General features: G+C 38.9%; 3 protein-coding genes across 15 annotated transcripts in view; 2 read left to right on the top strand and 1 right to left on the bottom strand.

The window, feature by feature from the left end:
- The first annotated feature begins 737 nt into the window (after nucleotides 1-737).
- LOC135092070 (protein POLR1D-like) lies at nucleotides 738-7,984 on the top strand. Of its 10 annotated transcripts, none has more exons than XM_063990255.1 (5): nucleotides 746-1,041; nucleotides 3,485-3,574; nucleotides 4,375-4,610; nucleotides 4,779-4,909; nucleotides 6,898-7,984. In XM_063990255.1, the coding sequence occupies exons 3-5, from the start codon at nucleotides 4,585-4,587 to the stop codon at nucleotides 7,287-7,289; spliced, it is 549 nt and encodes a 182-aa protein (XP_063846325.1). In that variant the 5' UTR covers nucleotides 746-1,041; nucleotides 3,485-3,574; nucleotides 4,375-4,584; the 3' UTR covers nucleotides 7,290-7,984. The 10 variants fall into 10 exon arrangements, with proteins under 10 accessions (XP_063846329.1, XP_063846330.1, XP_063846325.1 ...); XM_063990250.1 differs by having other exon boundaries at nucleotides 4,155-4,610; XM_063990257.1 differs by having other exon boundaries at nucleotides 3,485-3,580.
- LOC135092068 (prolyl 3-hydroxylase OGFOD1-like) lies at nucleotides 7,973-19,925 on the bottom strand. Its single transcript, XM_063990245.1, has 12 exons — nucleotides 19,776-19,925; nucleotides 18,751-19,222; nucleotides 17,123-18,145; nucleotides 16,483-16,622; nucleotides 15,638-15,794; nucleotides 14,484-14,600; nucleotides 13,919-14,010; nucleotides 12,932-13,060; nucleotides 12,053-12,253; nucleotides 11,240-11,402; nucleotides 9,838-10,025; nucleotides 7,973-8,669 (listed from the first exon to the last, which is right to left on the bottom strand). The coding sequence occupies exons 2-12, from the start codon at nucleotides 19,007-19,009 to the stop codon at nucleotides 8,517-8,519; spliced, it is 2,622 nt and encodes an 873-aa protein (XP_063846315.1). The 5' UTR covers nucleotides 19,010-19,222; nucleotides 19,776-19,925; the 3' UTR covers nucleotides 7,973-8,516.
- Nucleotides 19,926-20,683: 758 nt separating this feature from the next.
- LOC135092069 (transmembrane and coiled-coil domain-containing protein 4-like) overlaps nucleotides 20,684-23,349 on the top strand; it is a 34,413-nt gene continuing 31,747 nt past the window's right edge. For 2 of the 4 annotated variants that reach the window (XM_063990247.1, XM_063990248.1), the window contains exon 1: nucleotides 20,689-21,060. In XM_063990247.1, coding sequence (XP_063846317.1) covers nucleotides 20,706-21,060 — 355 coding nt within the window. In that variant the 5' untranslated portion in view covers nucleotides 20,689-20,705. Of the gene's footprint in view, nucleotides 21,061-23,349 lie in introns of all 4 variants that reach the window. The other 2 variants (XM_063990246.1, XM_063990249.1) reach the window with 2 other exon arrangements.

Below are 23,349 nucleotides of genomic sequence, written 5' to 3'. Positions count from 1 at the left end.
TTGATTACTGAGTCTATTCCATTCATCTTCCATGCTTATGTATTTCAGAACTAATTTCTTCTAGTATATTTTTTATTAATCTGAATTTATCAAGCTTGAATCCATTATTTTTTGTTCCATTCTGATTACTGACCATACATAGACATACAGCAGGCCTGGAAATACGTAACACTGCCACCGCACTCTCTCTCTCTCTCTCTCTCTCTCTCTCTCTCTCTCTCTCTCTATCTATCTATCTATCTATCTATCTATCTATCTATCTATCTATATATATATATATATATATATATATATATATATATATATATATATATATATATATATATATATATATATATATATATATATATATATATATATATATATATATATATATATATATATATATATATATATATATATATATATATATATATATATATATATATATATATATATATGATGTATGCTTCTTAATAGATATCATGTGTATAACACTCAGAAGTGTGATGTTTTAGCGTGTTTTAAGGTCGTGCCCCTAGTCAGTGTTGCTTTGGTTGGATGTTGTCAACCTGTGATGGTTTGACATTCAACCGTGTGTAGGAGTTTTAACAAGAGATAGAGAAGAAAAGAAATAATGCCTTGATGTTAATTCTGAACGAGCTTAGTCTTGGTCTTGGTGTGTCACTGACGTATCCCGGTTCCCGCAAGAACGGCGCTGCCGCTGCTGCCTGACAAATTAGCCAGTCAGTGTGTCGCGTTTAAGAGTGGTGTTAGTGTGCGTCTGCTTCAACTCCCAGCCTGACAGAATCTTTTTTTTTTTTTTGTGTGTGTAACCACGCCTACACAGTGGCTGTCAAGGCTTACCCATGAGTTAAACCTTCTTTAGTTGGTAATGAGGAAGGCGTGGGCTCTGGCAGTGGACACCCGAAGGCAGCAGTGGGTGAAAACAAGCAAAATAAAGAAAAGTTTGGCTGTGAGAAGGTGCTAGACAGCCAGCCATAGTGACGAGGAGGCAGGAAGGTAGATCACCATCACCATCACCACCACAGGGAAGATAAGGTCAGGAAGTGTTAGAATAAATTTAGGTAACTTAACGTAACTTTTTAATGAATAACTGAACAATCCACGGTTTTAACTCATTTTAACGCATCTCACCTAACCTCCAGCACAATATATCCCTGTGTCAGCCTCGTCTCATTGCTAAAAACCGTAAAATTTAACTTAATGAAAATGTAAACAATCTGGGTCATCTCTATTTATCAACCATTATCTATCTTATCTGTGAGTGTTTTAGACCAATACTGTCGCAAAGCGGAGCTACATGACCAGTCTTTAATATCCGCTCATTAGATATACCTGCCATTACTTAGTTTAAGTTTGGCGAGGGTTTAAATGAATGAGAAGGGTTGGTCGTCCCCTCCACTGGCCCCCCACCGCCATCTTGGATAAGGCTCCCCAGCCCCCTCCGGTTCCAATATTATTTTGTTTTATTTCCTAAGTATTTTATTTCCGCTTGTAGCTAAGATTTTATGGATTGTAAAAATATTTCGATGTTTTTTAAGCTATTTGAGCGCGTGTGTTGAGTGAAAAGTGGTGATTTTGGCGTTGTTTTTGTGTAAATAAGAGGGCCGTTTTCGGCGTATTTTTTTACGGTCCCAAACCTAAATTTTTTATTTCAGCCTGTACTAGGTTCTTATTGGTTTTAAAAAATAGTTGGTGTTTTTTTAAGTGTGTTGCCGTCCCGCTCAGTGAAATACGTGCGCCGTACACTTGTTTTTATTCGTGTTCAACTTCCAATAATATTGAATTTTTTTTTCGGTAGATTTTTTTTTTATGCTTGTAGCTCACTTTAAATGGTTTTAGAAAATAGTTCAGATTTTTTAAAGTGTTTTCCGTTATGTTTAAGCCAGAATGGGTGGACATTTGAACGATTTTAAATGGGGTGAAGGTTTCAACAGTTTCCAGATACTTCTTTTTAAATATCTTTAATACTACTGCGTTTTGAAATGTGTTGTTATTTTTGGCATTAGTTAAAGTGTGTGGCAAGTCTGAATTTATAAAGCATTCCTGTCTAGCTGCGTTTTTTAGAGGGGTCATTTTCAAAATGAAATACGTACGTACGTAAATAACGGCCGCTGTGACGTCATCAACCCCCAGCCGTGACGTCACAAGCCCCCCCCAGCCATGACATTATCAGAGTGGTACCTTCCCTAACTCCCTTCCAGTCCCTCCCAGTAAATATTCAGTGTTTTTTTCAAGGTATTTCAAGGTGTGTGTGTGTGTGTGTGTGTGTGTGTGTGTGTGTGTGTGTGTGTGTGTGTGTTGCCTTATTTTTCGTTGTACAGATGGTGATGCAGTGTGTGTTGCTTTGTCTTTCGTTGTACAGATTGTTATGCAGTGTGTGTGTGTGTGTGTGTGTGTGTGTGTGTGTGTGTGTGTGTGTGTGTGCGTGTTGCCTTATCTTTCGTTGTACAGATGGTGATGCAGTGTGTGTGTGTGTGTGTGAGTGTGTGTGTTGCCTTGTCTTACGTTGTACAGATGCTTATGCAGTGTGTGTGTGTGTGTGTGTGTGTGTGTGTGTGTGTGTGTTGTCTTGTCTTTCGTTGTACAGATGCTTATGCTGTGTGTGTGTATGTGTGTGTGTGTGTGTGTATGTGTGTGTGTGTGTGTGTGTGTGTGTGTGTGTGTGTGTGTGTGTGTGTGTTGCCTTGTCTTTCGTTGTACATATGCTTATGCAGTGTGTGTGTGTGTGTGTGTGTGTGTGTGTGTGTGTGTGTGTGTGTGTGTTGCCTTGTCTTTCGTTGTACATATGCTTATGCAGTGTGTGTGTGTGTGTGTGTGTGTGTGTGTGTGTGTGTGTGTGTGTGTGTGTGTGTGTGTTGCCTTGTCTTTCGTTGTACATATGCTTATGCAGTGTGTGTGTGTGTGTGTGTGTGTGTGTGTGTGTGTGTGTGTGTGTGTGTGTGTGTGTGTGTGTGTGTGTGTGTGTGTGTGTGTGTGTTGCCTTGTCTTGCGTTGTACATATGCTCTCTCTCTCTCTCTCTCTCTCTCTCTCTCTCTCTCTCTCTCTCTCTCTCTCTCTCTCTCTCTCTCTCTCTCTCTCTCTCTCTCTCTCTCTATATATATATATATATATATATATATATATATATATATATATATATATATATATAACCTAAATTCTGCTGTATTTGGAAAGTGGCAGTTTTGCATAATATTTGGAATAATTGCATATGTACGATAATTTTACCAGAAGTACAATAATTTCAACCTGTGTGGTATGATAATATGGCCAAAACAATCTGGCAACGCTGGCGCTGCGGCCTGTGGTCAGTTTTTCGTCAGTCGCTGCAGTGATGTGTTGTGTGGTGGGGTCAGTTTGTGAGTGATCGGCCTGTTGTAGTAACAGTGTAAACGAAAATAGTAATGATAACGAATATAATAGCGTAGTAGTGTGTGGCTTTTTAGTAAACAAAGGTTCACTTTTTATACTTCGTTGAAGGCATGAGACACTTACGTGAGTGAGCTGCCGTCTTGGTAACCATGGACCAGCAGGGAAGCGCCGTCTTAGCAAGAGGCAGTCTCCATCATAGTAAGCGTAAGGATAAATATTAAGAGTCGCGCGGCTCTATTTCCTTCTCTCTCTCTCTCTCTCTCTCTCTCTCTCTCTCTCTCTCTCTCTCTCTCTCTCTCTCTCTCTCTCTCTGCTCCTACCCCTTACAATGTTGGAGACCTGGTGGGAAAGCGGGATTATCGGCTGGGGAAAGGTAAAATAGAGCAGCGCGACTCAATATTTACCAACGTTATGGTTACATTTATATAGATAACTCAATATTTCACGGTAAGTTTTTATGGTTTCTAAAAAAATATTTAGTTATTTTTAAGTGTTTTTTTTTCTTATATCTCTGTTACATGAAATATGTCGGTTTTGAGGTTGTTTATAATGTAAATAACGGCTGAGTCAGCAGTGCATTTTTTTTGTTTACGTTATACTTAGTTTTTTTTTTTTATTTCAGCTTCTAACTAAGTTTTTATTGCTTCTAAAAATTGCTTACGATATTTAAAGTGTTTTTGTTCCTGTAAAACTAAATATGTGGGCTTTAAAATTATTTATAATCGTGTTTAAAACAGCAATTTTAACGTTTCATATATTTTCTGTTTCTTTATTTCAGTTTCTGACCAATTTTAGATCATTGGTAAAAATATCTCAGAATTTTTAAAATGGAGGAGGAAGGAAGATTCTCATTTAAAGCAAAAACAGAAAAAAAAAATCTCTCCACCCTTTCCTCTCCTCTCTTCCTTCACTATGGTACCTCCTCCTCCCTTTTCCCCTCCCATATCTCATAATTCACCTCCCACTCCATTATCCCCTCTTCCCCTCCCTATCTTCAGTGTTAAGCTCAAAATCAAGATGGCGCCGTAAAAAGTGTGGAAGTCCAACAACATACAAAACATTGAGAGGAGAAGAGGAGGAGAATTTTCTGCTTCTCTCTCGTATTTGATGAAAGGAATTTGTGAAGATTTAATTGTTTGGGTCAAGGAAGGTTAGAATTTGTGACAAAAGGAAGAAATTGAGCAAGAACGAGTCAAGCGGAAGTGAAAATGGTGACTGATGATGAATTGTCCAGGTGAGATGAAAAATGTGTCATCGTTTTCCTTTTCCTCCTCGTAAAACTCCAAAAACTTATATGAAAGATCCAGAAAACATACTTTTGAACCAAAAACCCACATAAAACTAAAAAATATCCCTTAAATCCCACTTCAACCCTCTTTAAGACCCTCTTGTGTTCTCTCAGGCTGGCGGAGGAGGCCCTGCTGCGGGAGGCTCAGCGCGGGGCTCAGAGGGCGCGGGAGTGCGGGCCGTCTGGGTGGATGAAAAGCCGCCTGCCCTCCACCAACAAGACGTTCCTGCATAACACTCTGCTTGGTGGGTGATTTTTTAAAGATTTTTATTTATTAATTTATTTCTTTACTCTACAAAGGTCTTCAGGAAATGGGTAGATTGTTTTTTGGTATTATTTCAGTCTTTCACCAGACTCAGCATGACTTTCCTTACCTTTCTCATCAGATAGAAGTGCTCATTCTGTGTAATCTGAACACCATACATAGGTACCCACTGAAAATTATTTATGATGCTGGTAGTGATTTTCAAAGATTTATCTGTTTTTTTTTTTTTTTTTTTTTTTTTTTTTTTGAGGAAGCAAGCTCACTCACTTCTGGGTTAGGTTGGTTTGGTTAGGTTAGGTTAGGTTAGTTGGTTAGGTTAGGTTAGTTTGGTTACATTAAGTTAGTTTCATTAGGTTAGATTAAGTGGTATGCATGACAGCTGGCTGGTAGCCATGGGTGAGCAGTGGCTGATCCTCTTGGGGGGAATTTGTGAGTGTTACTGCTGTGTTACTTATTTGTAAGGATGAAACTGTTTTTATCTGGTAAAGTTTGGTACCCATTATTTCTTGTTCTCTCCTGATTACTGACCCTGAGAATTTTGGTTATGTCACCCTTATTATCTCCTCAACCACTTAAGGACCTCCATGTGATCCCTTCTTAATTTTCTCAGATCTAACTTTATTAGTCGTGAACCCGTTATTTTCTTGTCCTGATTGCTGACTCAAATTACTGAATGGGTGAATATGGGTACTCTCTCCTTGGTAATAGTGCTTTGCTGCCTTGAGTTAAGTTATTTGATGGATAAATGTAAAGAGAATGATCTTGTGAATGTGGCACAGAGGAGCCAAGTAGAGGAAAGAACTAGGGGAAGACAAAGGCTTAGGTGGAGAGATGGAATTCAGAGAGATGAGACAACTGGGGCTGGAGGAAGAGGATATACAAGACAAAGTATTGGCAGCAACATATAAGAGTGGCCAACCATATTAGGGATTAAGGCAAAGAAGAAAAAAAAATTTGTAAAGTTTGTGTGGTAATGCAGTTTGTTACATGCAGTTTTTTTTTGAGTGAGTGGCTGTAATCTTAAGGTATTTGATGGATAAATTTTAAATGTATGGGATAATACAGTTCATTACATACAGTCTTTGGTGAGTGAGTGGTTGTTTTCAAGTTATTTTGGTGGATAAATCTACTCACAGTGTCTTGCGTAACATTTCTTGGTGGGTGTTTGAATGTTGACTGTAGTGACTGGATGGGTGAATATAAAGCTTGGGTAGTACTGTTTCTTGGTGTGTGTGTGTGTGTGTGTGTGTGTGTGTGTGTGTGTGTGTGTGTGTGTGTGTGTGTATGTGTGTGACTGTTCTCGGGGTGTGTGATGGGTGAAGATGCAATTTTTTTCATCATAGAGTTTGCTTCTGAATATATATTTTTTGGCAAGTGACTGTATTCTCAAGGTATTTGGTGGGTAAATAGAGGTGTCTAATTTCTTGAGTAATACAGTTTCTTTCATAATTTACTAGTAGTGGGAATAGTATCAGTAATAATAGTAGGCATTAGGGCCATTGCACACTAATCTTTGAAACAACCGGAGCCTTGCCATCAAACTGTGTCAAGGAGAATCAAGAAAGAAGAAAGAAAGTGAAGACAGTAGTAATAGTAGTGGCAACAGTAACGAGGGTAGTAACAATAATAATACTAATTATGGGTATTACACACTAACCACACTGACTAACCTTTCACAAACAGGAGCCTTGGCATCAAACCTCACAAAGAAGCAAAAAAGAAAGGAAGAAGAACATAATAGTAAGAAAGATAATAACAACAACAGTATTAATGAGAGATATTATACACTAACTCCACAAACCTTTAAGAAAACTGGAACAATGGCATCATATTTCACCAAGGAGAAGCAAGAAAGAAAAAAATACCAAGATTAGTATTAGTAGTAGTAGTAGTAGTAAGAAGGGTAGTAATAACAGTAACACTAGGGATATTGCACACTAATTACACTAACTAACCTTTCAAAAACAGGGGCAATGGCATCAAACCGCGCCAAGGAGAAGCAGGAACAGACTCGGTGTGAGCGAGGGCGGAAGAAAAGAGAGCAGGAGGAGAGAGACAGGAACACATACAAACGGGTGTACCTCCACGCAAGTACCAGGACCCACAAGAAGCCCACAGACCAAACAGAGACCAATGCAAAGACCAAGAAGACCAGCAAGGAGGCAGAGAAGAATATATTTACCTGGACTGACTCAGGCTTGGAACTGGGAACTAAGAGGGGGTCAAGTGATGATAGGATGGATGATAAAGGAAGAGGGAAGAAGACACAGAAGACTGGGAAGACTCAAGTTGCTGTGTTGTCGAGAAGGATTAATTTTATGCCAAGTACCACGAAGGAGGGACCAGATGATAAGAGATAGTAGTAGTAAGGTGATGTGTTGTGGTGGTAGTAGTAGTAGTGGTAGTAGTGTATGTATATTTGTGCTTATTTATGGAAGGAAGGACAGGATAAAAGATTAATAGCAGTAGTAGTAGTAGCAGTAGACTTTATTTATTGATAGAAAAGTAGTATAAGTAGTAGTAGTAGTGGTAGTATTTATTTGTCTTACCTGATATTGATAAGATACCGATGGTTTGAGAGAGAGAGAGAGAGAGAGAGAGAGAGAGAGAGAGAGAGAGAGAGAGAGAGAGAGAGAGAGAGAGAGAGAGAGAGAGAGAGAAATATGTAAGTGGAGGTAACTAAAATGTTGTAACAAACTCATGACTTGCTGTTTTATAGAAGTATTGGTGTTCTCAGTTGAGCATCCTCCTCTATTTGCTCCATCCCCTCTCTGTTGTTCAGTATTATCATCAGTATTGCTGTGTTTCAAATGAACTTTATTCAGGATTATAAAAATGCAGGTTATATTTGGGATACTAACCTTTGTCAGTTACCAATGATCTGTCACTTACTTGCATATACCGAGTAATTTTTCTTGTGGTGTTTTGTGTACTGCAATGTGTTGAATTATGTGTTGTGTACAGTGTTTAATTTATGAAGAAATGTGTCTGTGGTGAAAATCTGGGAAGTTATCTGAGGGAAGAAAAATAAATAAAAGATATGTTCAATTGCAAATGATTCTTTACTTCACAGCATCAATAACAATAGCTCAACTTCATTATAAAGAGTTGGATCACATTAGCATTTGCCATTACAGAGTCAACAGCAAACTGAACTAAATCTAATGCCACTAATAACTTAGTCTTACATTTATCATCACAATGAATTGCAAGGTCATGACTCAAGGCTGCATTCTTAAACCCTGCGTCATTTCATCTTGACTGTTTAGGAATTGGTCACACACACACACATTCTCTCTCTCTCTCTCTCCACACATACATACTCCCAAGATCACACACCCTTCCAAACATGCATATACACATCCTAAACACAAACACACACACACATAAAGCACAACTAGGTAAATATGCACACACACACACACACACACACACACACACACACACACAGTCTTCCATCCTTCCTTTCCTAAAACACACACAAACACATACACACACCTTCCCTAGCTCTCCCAACACCCAGCCATCCTTTCAAAACACACACACACACACACACACACACACACATCCTCCCAACAGCCAGCCAATCACTCATAGTAAACACAAGACATGGAGTGGTAGTGGGAATCCTTGGTACCCAGTTCCAGGCAAGAGGCATTGATGTACTTAGTGAATCGCAGCGTCTGGGCGTCACAATACACTAGGCTGAGGCAGTTTGATCTTGGGACGACTGTGAGTAACTGTAAGGGGAGAGATGGATTGATATAAGTGGCTGGAGTACAAAGGGAAGAGAAAGATGTGATGATTTGGTAATTAAAGGGATCTATAATGAATTTAACTTAATCCACATATTAAAAGAAGTGATAGAGGCAGAGATGAAAGAGAGATATGTGACTGGAATATAAAGACAAGGGATATGTCTGATGGATTGGTAATTAAAGGGAACTATAATGAACTTAACTAAATCCACATACTAGAAATGATAGAAGCAGAGAGAGAGAGAGAGAGAGAGAGAGAGAGAGAGAGAGAGAGAGAGAGAGAGAGAGAGAGAGAGAGAGAGAGAGAGAGAGAGAGAGAGAATGTGACTGGAATACAAAGACAATGGAAATGTGTGATGGTTTGGTGATTAAAGGGAACTATCATCAACTTAACTTAATCCATATACTATAGGAAGCAACAGAGGGAAAGTGAGAGACTGGAATACAAAGGAAAGAAAAATATGTGATTAAAGAACAGGATATCATGAACTTGACTTAATCCTGTAGTGCATGAATAGGTAATCACACACACACACACACACACACACACACACACACACACACACACACACACACACACACACACACACACACACTAGAAGAAGTGATGGAGACAAGGAGAGGAAAGAGAGAAGCAGATATGTGACAGCACAACAAAGAGAAGAGATATTAGTTTATTATTAGTTTAGTCCTGTGGTGATGTGAACAGAACACACTAGATGATGTGACTGAGGCAAGAAGTGTACATCAACTGAAAGACTACATAAATATACACACACACACACACACACACACACACACACACACACACACACACACACACACACACACACACACACACACACATGATAAGAGGTGACAGAGACAGGAATACACACCAACAGAAGGCAAGACAAGACACGCATCACAGGGACTGCCATGTGTAGGCCTGATGGCTTCCTACAGCTTCCCTTATTTTCATGTATAGAGAAACAACCCCTGTCCATTATAACTAGATAAACACACACCTCTTAATCCTCACCCTTATCCTTTCCTGTATAAGTGATATGACTGCCCATCTGGCTCCACTTCTCAGACACCTTAGCAAACAGATTTTCTTGTATAGATAGATAAACAATTCCTGTAAATTACAAGATAAACACACACTCACCTCCTCATCCTCATCCTTGGCTATATAAGTGATATGCCCACCCATCTCCTGCTTCCACTTCTTGGAGACGTTAGCAAACAGATAAGCATCGAGGGCAGAGTGTTGGTCAACGCAGTCATCCCTAAGTAGTGTGTAGCATTTGTGACCCCAGCGCTGGGGGTCCACTCGACAACGTGGGTTAGGCTCGGCTGAAAAAAAATATGTAGTAGTTAGGACTGTATTCTGAAACATTACTATGCCACATCACTACTTTCAAAAGGCTCTAGTTGAGGTTACACAGGTTTCAAAGTGTTTTTATGGTTCTAGTGACTTCTACATTGTTAACAGGAGAAACACTCAGTTTATCAATTCTGTTGCCTTTGAAAGTACTTGTGATGAAGTGACATGGGTTTTTTAAGGGTTTTTATGGTTATAGTGGCAGATTAACAAGATTTCTACATTATGAACAGGAGAAAGAGTCTTGAGAAACTGGCTGATTATCTATGTGGCCTTAGAGAATAGTGGTGATGAGAGAGCAAATTGTTTCTGTAAATCAGAAAGGGTGATGTAGTTATAATATGCTGCCTTAAGGTGACTCCACATTGGCTGTGATGCTGCGCTACATATGTGATGCGCACAATGCAAAACCACGTGGCTTCCAGTTGCTATAATGGTTTTTAAATAAGAGTGTTCATACTGCATGCAATGCTACACTCATAATGCATTCAACTGTCACTCATGTATCTTGCCTGCTGCTGACCCAGTGATTTTTTTAAACACAGCTTGGCTGACGCATGTCCTGAGTAACTTGTGAGACACTCCAGGCAACAAGGGCATGCTGTCAATCGTCAATGCACTGCTTCCCTTAGAAGAGAAGGTGCGTGGCATAGCATATCATTGCTTGTGGTGTGAATGTTCATGTCACAAGCATTGCCAGCATCAGCGCGTGGCATTCCATATGTAGCGTAGCGTGGAGGTGAAGGAGTAAGTAAGGAAAGACTAATGTGGGGGTGATGTAAATTGGTTAGTAGGGAGACTTAGGCTGATGCAGGAGTGATGCTGTGCTGTCTTGTAAGATGGGGTAAGAAAGAAAAAGAAGAAAGTAAAGGGAAAGGAAAAGAGAAAAGAAAAGGATAAAACAGAGAAATGAAACAGGAAAAAGGACAGAAAAGAACACACGGAGAAGAAAAAGAAAAAGGATACACAGAGAAAAGAAAGACAAGAAAACTGAAAAAAAAAACAAAAAACAGAAAAGGAAAGGAAAACAAAAGAAAAGGAAAAAGAAAATTGAAAAAAAGATAAAAAAGACAAAACAGATAAATCAGCAACACAAAACAAACTACCACAACTAACAATAACACACACACACACACACACACACACACACACACACACACACACACACACACACACACAGGCTCACCAGGACTCTTTTCATCATCGGAATCATCATTGTCGGAGTCCTGTGGGGCCTTGGGGTGGAGCCGGAGTCCTGTGAGCTGCGACAGGACAAGGAAGAATGCCTCACACTGCAGGAACTGTTGGCACTTCCTCACCTCCTGCGGCACTGCATCTGATGGGAGAACCTGAAGGAGGGAGGGAAGATTGGAGTGTTTTCTTGTATGTTTGAGTGACTGATAGATCTGAATGTGGATGGAAGGAGACAAGACATGCAAAAATCAATGAGGGAGAGAGAAAAAGAAAAAGAACTTGAAGGAGGGAATGAAGAAATAGGTTTTTTGTTTTAGGTTGATACAGTGACTAATAGATCTCTATATGGATGGAAGGGGACAAGACAAGATATAAGGAGAGAGGGAGAAAGAGAGAAAGAAAAGAGAATCTGAAGAAGGGAGTGAAGATCTGAATTTTCTCTTGAATGTTGACTGAGTGACTGACGGTTCTCAATGTGGATGTAGGTCAAGACAGATAAATGAAGGAAGAAGAGAAATTTGAAGAATTCTCAAGAAACTGAAATGTGGATGGAACAAGATAAGACAGGCAAAGAAAGAAAAGAAATTAATACTTTAGAAATTTGAGAAAAAAAGTTACAGGAAGAGATAAAGGATTACCATCTACTCATTATGAGAAATAAATAAATGAAAAAAAATTGAAAAACTAACCAGGGATATAAAATAATAATAATAATAATAACAAATAAATACAACAGACAAACAAACAAACAAACAAACAAACAAATCAATAAGCCATCATGTAACAAGGAAAAGGAGCAGTTCACCTCATAGGAGTGTCGGTTGGCGGGCCCGGTCTGCCTCCATGCTGTACACTCCAGTAAGGCCGCGGAAAGCTTCTCGTACGCCTCATCAGTCAAGAAGTTCTCCAGCTCCAACTCAGACTCGGCACAGAACTTTTTCCTAATCTCCTTCTGCGTCTCCATGTCGAGGTACATCGGGTTGATCCAAGCGTAGAAGTCTTCCTCCTGAGGGATTGAGTAAGAGTCGTCATGTTATTTGCTTCTGTGTTGTAAGATTTGCTCTCTACTTCAAAACATTGTGTGTCTTATCTTGGGTGTGTTTAGCAGAGTGCGCAGTGGAAGTTGTTGGGTTCTTAAGGGTGTTTTCATGATTCCACACTTTCATGATTTATGATTCCACACCCTCAACAAGCTCTAGTAGAACCTGACTTTCTGTCCTCACCTCAAACTGAAGCTGACATGAAAGAAAGAGGAGAAAAAAAGATAAAAGATTTAACTGATAACCTAACCTCTTGTCCTCACCTCAAACTGAAGCTGACATGAAAGAAAGAAGAGAAAACTTATAAAAATGTGACTAATGACCTAACCTCTTGTACTCACCTCACACTGAAGCTGACAAAAAGGAAGAGGAAAAAAAAGAGAAGAGATTTAACTGACAATCTAACCTCTTGTCCTCACCTCAAATTGAAGCTGAAGTGAAAAGAAGAGGAAAAGACCTGACTGATGACTTAACTTTCTGTCCTCACCTCAAACTGAACCTGATTGAAAAGGGAGAAGATGAAATGACTTAACTGATGATCTAACTTGAAAGGAAGAAAAGGAAAAGACTTTTCCCCTCACACTGAATCTGATGTGAAAGAAAGAAGAGAAAAAAACTTAACTGATAACCTAACCTGTCCTCACCTCAAACTGCCCGGGGCCAAGGAGAGGCAGGGAAGGGAGTGGCTTTTCCTCCTGCTGTGTCACTGAGGGCCCATGGAACCAGCCATTGATTGAGAGACGTGTTTTGTCCTGCGACAGAACTTCGGAAACCTGCAAATGGGTTATTATAAGCATTGGAAGATGTCAGGTAGTGAGAGTCTGGGCAATACTAGATCCTATTCACCAAAAGAGGGCATTTCTAGGGCTGTAAGGGAGCACAGGAGTTATAAGAAGAGTGACGTAGGCAAAATTCTCAGGGTCAGTAATTAGGATACAAGAAATAATGGATTCAAGCTTGATAAAAGTTAAATTTAAAAAAAGATACGAAAGAACTGGTCCTGTAATAGAGTGGTAGATGAATGGAACAGACTCAGTAATCAAGATGTTATTTCCGAGTCATTAGGGAGCTTTAAAAGACTAGGCAATTTTATAGGTAAGGATGATTGGTGGAAATAGGTGGGAATGTTTCATACAGGGACTGCCACATGTAGGTCTCATGGCTTCCTGTACCAACCCTTGTGTTCTTATGTTCTTATGGTTTTAGTCTTTTGTTGCAATGACTAAGATGTGTTTTTGTGTAGTAAGTGAATAGATGAATAGTGGATGTGAGTGTAGATGAAGAAAGGAGATGAGGGAAGTTGAAGAACAGTCAGTCAGTTAGTCAGTCAGTCAGTCAGCCAGTTAGCCAGTCAATCAGTCAGCCAACCAGCCAGCAAGTCAATCATTCAGCCAGCCAGCCAGTCAATTAGTCAGCCAGCCAGTCAATCAGTCAGTCAGTCAGTCAGTCAGTCAGTCAGTCAGTCAGTTGGTCAATCAGCCAGCCAGCCAGCCAATTAATCAGCCACCCAGTCAATCAGTCATCCAGTCAGTCAGTCAGCCAGTCAATTAATCAGTCAGCCAATCAGTCAATCAATCAATCAATCAGCCAGTTAGTTTGTCAGCCAATCACTACACTTCTCTCTCACTCACCTGATGGAAAGATGCAGGGCAGACTTGGAAGAAGGCAAAGGCATTATTCTTAGGAACCAGCGACCTCACAATATCCTTGGGGTGACCACTGTCTGCAAAATAATCGCATCTTTGTATACCCTTGTCTTTCCTTCACTAGATGTACACTCCTTCACCTCCTCTGTATTTGTGTGTGTGTGTGTGTGTGTGTGTGTGTGTTTATCTTGTTAGAATATACAGAGCCTTAGTGATTGTTGGAGAGAGATAAAGGGAGACAAGGAGTGGAAGTACAAGTATATTCCTCTAAAATAAATAACAGCATAGAATAACCAAACCAAACGAAGAAACAAGACGTCAGAGAGAGGAAGAGAGAGAGAAAGAGAGATGGAGAGGTAAAGTTGAAACTGGAATTAATAAACTGGTAAAAAACTGGTAATAACTGGTAAAAAATAATGAATGCAAAAAGAAACTGAGGACCATAAACAACAACGATAGCAACAAAGGGAGTGGAAGTTTTACCATGTGAGGAGAGCAAATGATAAAAAAAATAAAAAACAACAACAACAACAACAAACAACACTATTACCGTCACAGGAGAAGAGGTCGAGAGTGCCGCCGTCCTTGCTGCACCATGGGGGAACCAGGTAGAGGATGTAGGCAATGAGGCGGCCCTCCAGCACATCATCGTGACACAGCAACACATCTGTGGGGATGACGGCAACCTGACAACACCTCAATGTGACAACACCCGTACTACTGAGAAACACCCAGCCTGGTATAATCCTGGGTGGTGAAAATGCAAAACTGTGTGTGTGTGTGTGTGTGTGTGTGTGTGTGTGTGTGTGTTTGCAAGGTTTAACATATGGTTATTTAATTTTTTTTTGTATCAGACTAATTTTGAAAGTGTTTTCAGGTTTGTATTTCTATGTATTCGATAATAGCATAACTAACTGTGTTTTTTCGAGTAGGAGGCCAAGCACAACAAAATTAGAAGAAAATAAATAAATAATATAACAAAATAATAAAAAAATAATAATAAAAAAGGCCCACTAAGATGCTAGATGGACACAAAGAATAACTGAACATAACTAAGAATTTCATCTCCGTCAAGCTATAGAAGTTTGTGTTTGTTTTACAGATTGTAGTACAGAAATGTGTCTTAAAAGTTGTAGACGGTTATGAGGAGTGATGAGCAATGAAGGGGTTACCAATGGTGTCTTGTATGATGCAGAATAGAAAATCTTAATGGTCTTAATTGTGTCTTTGTATAATGCAATATAGAAAATGAATTAACAATGTTGTCTTTTTTGTATAATGCTGTATAGAAAAGCAGTCTCTTTTGTATAATGTAGTGTAGAAAATGAGTCTTTTTTGTATAATGCAGTATAGAAAATGAGTCTTTTTTGTATAATGCAGTATAGAAAATGAGTCTTTTTTGTATAATGCCGTACAGAAAATCAGTCTTTTTTGTATAATGCAGTATAGAAAATCAGTCTTTTTTTGTATAATGCCATATATAAAATCAGTCTTTTTATATAATGAAGTATAGAAAATGAATTAACAATTGTGTCTTTTTGTAGAATGCCATTTAGAAAATCTGTCTTTTTTGTATAATGTATAGAAAACCAGTCTTACATGTCTTGTTGTATAATACAGTATACAAAACAGTGTTAACAATGGCGTCTTGTACAATGCAGTAGAGGTGAGGGGCAGGTAAGTTCACCCAGTGCTTAGTAGTACCTGTGTGACTGTATCTGGAGGAGCCCATGTCCACAGTGTCCTGCAGGGGGAGTCCTGTGATATCCTGCAGCCAGATCCTGATGTCCTTGTATAGGAAGTCCCTCAGGGCAGAGATGTAAGGGGTGGTGACATCCTTCAGGTCTGCCGTCTGGTGGAACTGTCAGGGATGCTACTGTTAGAAATATTTCCTAAGGAGATTAAGTTGTAGGAAGCAGGAAGACTTGAGGATGTGTTGTGTGACGCTTTGTTCTCTCACCAGGGCGGTTTTCAGAGGTCACACTGATGGTTAGGCAGGTTCTCATGGGTGTTTTTCCTCAGTAGTGATGTGCACGATTTGTTAAACTATCATTAAAGTGTAAAAGCAACCTTCAAAACCCCAATAATTTCAACAAGAGCATGTTAAAAATGTAAAATCTTTGTTAAACTATCATTACAATCACAAAAAAAAAAAAAACTGAAAACCCCAATAACTTTCACTAGAGCATTTTTAAAAGTACAAAATTCTTGTTAAGCTATCATTAGAATCCCATAAACGCCCCTGAAAACCCTAATAATTTCCATTAGAGCATTTTTAAAAGTACATAATCCTTGTTAAACTACCATTACAATCACAAAAACACCCATGAAAACCCCAATAACACCCACAACAACCTGCTAAACCTGTAAAATCCTTGTCAAACTACTCGTACTATTACAATCACAAAATACACCATTGAAAACCCCCCAATTAACTTCACTAAAACCTGTCAAAACTGAAAAAGAACCTCTGCTATCTCATCACCACTATCTTGACCATCACCACCACCAGCATCACCATTTAATCCTAAAACACACCAATAACCTGCCTTATATAAATCATTGTTTTTCGAGAGGAGTGGAATGTCATCTAGCTCCTTCTTGACTCCCTCTAAAAACTCTTCACTCTCCAGCAGGTTCTGGATGTAGCAGGAGAGGAAAGGGCTTCTGATAACTTCTACGTCGCCTTCTGCAGGAGAGACCAGGTTAGTGACGAGTGAAGGAGTGCATTGAGGGAAAGATGTAGAGAAAGATATACAAATAGATAGGGTTATTTTGCAGCTAAGGCCCTGTATACTGACTTTGGTAAATACACACACACACACACACACACACACACACACACACACACACACACACACACACACACACACACACACACACACACACACATGTATACAGGGAAGAGTATGGATGTGGAAAAGTATAGATTTGCATGTGGAGTGAAAGATAGATTGGTGGAATGTGTTGTGGAGGAGGTGATGTGTTTGTGTATGTGTTTATATTATACAAAAAATATCAAAGAAAAAAATAAGAGAAAAAAACATACAATTAAAAAAAGTGACAATAATAGTGTACAGAACTAGAGAGAGAGAGAGAGAGAGAGAGAGAGAGAGAGAGAGAGAGAGAGAGAGAGAGAGAGAGAGAGAGAGAGAGAGAGAGAGAGAGAGAGAGAGAGACCAAACCTACTATTCACAACAACAGATTCCTTATGAGGTCCAGTCCCCTCTTGCCATCCTGCCTTGATCTTCTTCTTGCTGTCCTCACTACTGCAGGAGGGGTGGAGGAGAGGAGCCACCACACCTCTGTCCTTGCTGGCAGTGGCTGGGGGTGTACTGGTCTGAGGGGAGCTTCCAGTGACACCAGCAGCTTGTTTCTCTAAAGCTTTACGTTGTTTTTTCTTCAGCTTCTTTTTTTGTGAGGCCGAGAGAACTGGTTGGGTCGAGTTTGTTTGAAGTTCAATTTTAGCATCTGTTGACATTTCCTGGCTCTTGATGTCTTCTTTTCTCATTTTCTTTGCTGGCATTTCCACCTCTTCCTCTTTCTCCTTGTTCTCTTCTTTGTTGTCTTCTGTTTTCACATTGCTGTCACTCTGGTTTCCTTTACCCTTCCTCTTCCTTCTCTTTTTGCCTTTCTTCTCTTCTCCCTTGTTCCCTGTTTCATCTGTTTTGTTGCTCTCTGTTGTTTCCTTCCCTGTCATGTCAACTTTTCTGTCTTTCTCTTGTGGTTTGTTTGGCTCATTTTCCTTGTTTGTTTTTGCTTTTGTTGAATCTGCCATTGGTGGTTTATTGATATTATTCATTGCTACTTCCTTTTCATCGTTATTTTCACTCAGATTTTCCTTCTTAATTTCATTTGTTCCTTTTCCTTCATCTTTGCTATCATTCATGACTTCATTCCCTTCCTGACTTGCTTTTCCCTTCTTCTTCTTCTTCTTCCTCTTCCTCTTGTTCTTCTTCCCTGTCCCATCGTTAACCTCCTCAGAAGCCTCTATCTTAATTTTCTTGGCTGGTGAGGCTTTATCATCTACTGTCTCTTCTTTCTCCTCTTTATTGGTGCTTGATTTATTTTCTTGCTCCATCTTCCCCTTCTTCCTCTTCCTCTTCTGTTTTGGTGATAAGGGTGTGGTGGTGGTCGTGTTAGTAGATGATGTGGTGCTGGCATTATCTGCGACCTTCTTCTTCTTCTTCCTTTTCCTCTTCTTTTTGGCCTCTGTTAGTGAGAAATGATAGGTCAGTGTGTAGATAGAATATAATTGGTTCTAATGTTTAATTACCTTTTTTTATTAACTAGAAAAGGATACAGGGGATGAGGAGTATTCCTTATGATGCGAGATTGAAGTTGTTAAATTTAGATTCTTTAGAAAGATGTAGGTTTAAGAGGGAACCTGATAGAAGTTTTTTAAGTGGTATAAGGGTTATAACAAAGGGGATGTAAGCAAAATTCTTAGGATCAGCAACCAGGGTAGAACAAGAAATAACAGGTTCAAGCTTGAAAAATTTAGGTTTAGGAAGGAGATAGGAAAAAATTGGTTCTCAAATAGAGTGGTAGATGAGTGGAATGGACTCAGTAATCATGTTAGTGTTGGGACACTAGAGAGCTTTAAGAGAAGATTAGACAGGTTTATGGATGGGGGATAATAAATGGAAATAGGTAGATATATATTTCATACAGGGACTGCCATGTGTAAGCCTGGTCGCTTCTTGTAGCTTCCCTTATTTCTTATGTTCTTATTTCTTATGTACTATTATTATTATTATTATTATTATTATTATTACTATTATTATTATTCTATGGACAAAATGTAAAGTAAATACCAGTAACATTATTATTTCCTTCCTGCTTCTTTTCTTCTGCCTGTGACAAATCTTCTACTTTCTTCTCCTCTTCCTTATTTTCTTCTGCATTCACTCCTTCTTCCATCTGCAAACCTCCCTTCTTCTTCTTCTTCTTCTTCTGCTTCTTTTTCTTCTGCACCTTCATCTCTTCTGTGGTGATGGGAGGCACCTTCTCTTCCATCACCTCTATTTTCTTCTCTCCAGTCTGACTTTCTTCACTTATTTTGTTTTGGTTCATCTTTCAGGCCTTTTTTTTTTGTTTCCTGCATCCTCTTCCTTCTTCTGTTTCTTCTGCTTCCCCTCCTTCAGGTTCTTGTTGTGTGTGTTTCCATTGGTCAGGCATTGTGTTGTGTTGCCTGTGGTGCTTGAGTTGCTGGCATTTCTCTTCCTCTTCTTTGCTTTCTGATTCTTCTTCTTAGTTTGTCCTTGTATTGCTGCCATATCTGTGCATCTGTGAGCGTAAAGATTGGTTAGATGAAAGGAAAGATGGGAATATTCGCATAGGTTTGTAAATGATAAAAGTTGTATCTCTTTGCATCTGTGAGGACAAAAAAATGGTTAGATGAACAGGAAGAGGTTGATAAAGATTATATAAAAATGGTTTAATTCTCTAGGTCTGTCATTAATTTGTCCTCTCTCTCTCTCTCTCTCCTCTCTCTCTCTCTCTCTCTCTCTCTCTCTCTCTCTCTCCTCTCTCTCCCCAGTATTCAATTCCTCAATTAATTTCCGTCTCAAATACGCTCACTCTCCTCTCACCGCTTCCCTCTCACATATTCCAGCATCCCATCCTTACCCGTTCCCCATATAACATCCTATTCACTCATTCATTCATTTATTCATGGCACCAAACCGGTAAATTTTCGGGTAATAAACATCCCGCTTATTTAAGGGCGAGAGACTAGTTTATCACCATAGATTTAGGTGTATTTTTGTGTTATTTTATTAGGATATGATATACATGAGTTGAAAGGAGTGGGAAGCTTCGTATGTCAGTATTTACTCACATTTTATGGGTGTTCCTCAAGGTTCCAGTAGTGTACACAAATGCACGTGTGTGAGAGGTGAGGTCTTGGTCTGGGTTCAGGTCGTCTGTTCCTTGATTCTGATCTTGGTCTTCTTTATTTCTAGGTTATTTATCTTATAAAACAGGGAAATGTGAGGACAAATATACATAATTCAGGATAAAAAATTGCTTTTCAATTAATATAAAGCCATTGAGTTGAATATACAAAATTAGTATTTATTTTAAATGTGAATTTACGGGTAAATAATTTTGTGATATTACAATGCTTATTTTCTTATGAATGGAATTTAATCTTCCAACTTTTAAAGAAATGCTACTAATGATTTACCAGTTATTTCTTTGTTATCATATATAGAAAAATATAAACTTCAAACAAATTATCTCTCCCTCTTCCCGGGCAGAGAGAGGGAGAGGGAGAAAGGGGCGGGGGGAGAGAAAAGGTGAGTCAGTCAGCTGATGGCAGGAGAGGGAGGTGGATGTGTGTGACTTTCTCCCTCCCCTTCTCTTTTTATTTTGTTCTGTTTTGATTTCCACCTCCCGTCTTTACGTTTTAGTTCACTTTAAGGACGCCCGCAAAGTGCTCGCGAAGTGTTCCAAGTGGACCTTAAGTGAACTCTGTAAAGTGTTGGAGAAAGGAAGAAAAAAAAGAAAAACTAATGTAAACTTTTCCTGTTATCTTTAAAATCTGAAATAGAAATAAATAAAGAAACTGTTTTAGAGAAAGTGAGCAAGAAAGTAAAGAATAAAAGAACATTTTTTTAAAGATAATAACGAAAGAAAGAAAATAGAGAAAAACAACTTTGAGAGAGAGAGAGAGAGAGAGAGAGAGAGAGAGAGAGAGAGAGAGAGAGAGAGAGAGAGAGAGAGAGAGAGAGAGAGAGAGAGATAAAAAAAATTTAATAATTGAAAAATGGATGAGGAGGATGGAGGAGGAGGAGGAAGAGGAGGTGGTGGTGGTGGTGGTGGCGGAGGAGGGGGAGAAGGAGGAGAGGGAGAAGAGATGAAGGAAGACGAGGAGGAGGAGAGTGTAAAGGGAAGACATATGGTGGAAGGAAGAGGAGGAGGAGGAGAGGAAGACACTGCACAAACAAGAGGAAGAGGAATTGAAGAGAAGAGTGTCAAAGAAGACATGATGCGAGGAAGAGGAGGAGGAAGAGTAGAGGTGGGGGAAGAGGAGGAGGAGGAGGAAGACCTGCAAGGAAGAGGAGGAAGAGGAGAAGAAGAGGAAGTGGATACTGGTGATGTAAATGGCAACTCTACAAGAGGTAAGTGGACTCTCTCTCTCTCTCTCTCTCTCTCTCTCTCTCTCTCTCTCTCTCTCTCTCTCTCTCTCTCTCTCTCTCTGTTGTTGTTGTTGTTGTTGTTGTTGTTATTGTTCATCTTGCTTTTCTTCTTCTTCTTCTTCTTCTTCTTCTTCTTCTTCTTCTTCTTCTTCTTCTTCTTCTTTTCTTCTTGTACTACTACTACTACTACTACTACTACTACTACTACTACTACCAGCACCACCAGCACCACCACCACCACCACCACCAGGTCCAAACACAGATACCATTGTTCACTGAGATAACAGATAACAGTTTTCATTACTACCAGAATATAATACCATAGATAAATATATTAATGTTATTTTACTATCTATAACATTCTTTAGTAAATCAAGAACACTATTTATCTATTTATCTATCGTTATTTCTATCTATCTTTCTATCTATCTGTCTATCTATCTATCAGTATATCTGTCTATCTATCTATAAGTCTATTTTCCTTCACTTCACTGGGCCGAGAGAGAGAGAGAGAGAGAGAGAGAGAGAGAGAGAGAGAGAGAGAGAGAGAGAGAGAGAGAGAGAATTTTAAAATAACCACACAATCCCACTGCATTACACGATTAGAGAGAGAGAGAGAGAGAGAGAGAGAGAGAGAGAGAGAGAGAGAGAGAGAGAGAGAGAGAGAGAGAGAGTTACGTAGGCGATGCGTTTAGATATATAAGCAGACAGTATTAAATGATTAAAGAGGAAATACGAACGTGTCTCTCATTCACTCCCACGTAAATAACACAGCAAAGGTACGTACGAGAATTGTTGTATAATGTACGAGGTCGTGGAGAGAGAGAGAGAGAGAGAGAGAGAGAGAGAGAGAGAGAGAGAGAGAGAGAGAGAGAGTTCCATATGGTTCAGAGATACTAATCGTTCATATCTTTAATCTTTTATCTCAATAGAGTTTAAAGAAAGAAAAATAGATGTTTTTTTAATATTACGTAAAAAAATACTACACTTTATAAGTCATCTATTATTTTATTTCTTTTTTTTTTTTTGAGGTTTTATAATTTAAATGTTAATTATAATTATTTTCTACGTACGATGATTTTATAGAATGTACGAAGTTATAATTCAAAAGCTAAATTCATTCTCTATCACACGCCTTGCCATTCATTTCACATGTAATTTAGGTTAATGAAAAATTTGCATTGCTAGTCATCATCAATTATGTCTATTTGAATTACGAGGTTTAAGCGTTGAAATGACAGGGGTACGATAATTGTGTGTGATGAAAGAGGTCGAGGGATACGATACACAAAGTGGTCGTCACTCACGCTAAGAGGATTTCACAGTTTATCGATTTATTCCAAGGTCATTCGATTTCCTCTCTCTCTCTCTCTCTCTCTCTCTCTCTCTCTCTCTCTCTCTCTCTCTCTCTGCAGATAGTTTCAGTTTACTTCATCAAAACAACAACTCTCAAAAAGAAAAAAAAAACGATAAATAAAGAAAATATACAGTTTCAATTATTCCCTGTGTTTTTTTTAATTGACTCGCTGTTGACCGTAACATTTTGAAACACCCCTTTAAAATTTCGTTCACTTTTCAAGCTTATGTACAGTACGTATGTGGGTGGCAGCAATGAAAGATTAATTGTGAGGGAGAACGAAACTATTTGAACTGGATGTTTGGGTTTGAGTGAAGCTTTATGGTAATGGTGGTGGTGGTGGTGGTGGTGATGGTGATGGTGGTGGTGACACAAGCATAGGTAATCTTTAAAGAGAGAGAGAGAGAGAGAGAGAGAGAGAGAGAGAGAGAGAGAGAGAGAGAGAGAGAGAGAGAGAGAGAGAGAGAGATTGTTGACACGAGAGAATCCATGTTATTCTAGATACGTCTCTCTCTCTCTCTCTCTCTCTCTCTCTCTCTCTCTCTCTCTCTCTCTCTCTCTCTCTCTCACATAAATTGTTGGCTTATCTTTAAAAATCCAACGCAGTTTTCTATTTTTCTTTCATATCTTTTTCATCATTTTATAATTGTTATTATTATTATTATTATTATTATTATTATTATTATTATTACTATTATAATTATTATTGTTATTATTATTATTGCTATTATTATGAAAGAGGGGGAGAGAACAGTATAGTAATTCGCCTTCTTCTTCTTCTTCTTCTTTTTCTACTACTACTACTACTACTACTACTACTACTACTACTACTACTACTACCACTACTACTACTACTACCACCACCACCACCACATACTAAAACTACAAACAAACTCCTTAAACTACATAGAAAA

This window comes from Scylla paramamosain, chromosome 39, assembly GCF_035594125.1.
Source record: "Scylla paramamosain isolate STU-SP2022 chromosome 39, ASM3559412v1, whole genome shotgun sequence".
NCBI classification, from domain to species: domain Eukaryota; kingdom Metazoa; phylum Arthropoda; class Malacostraca; order Decapoda; family Portunidae; genus Scylla; species Scylla paramamosain.
Note: the sequence above shows the minus strand (reverse complement) of the source record. Positions and strands in the feature narration are given on the sequence as shown.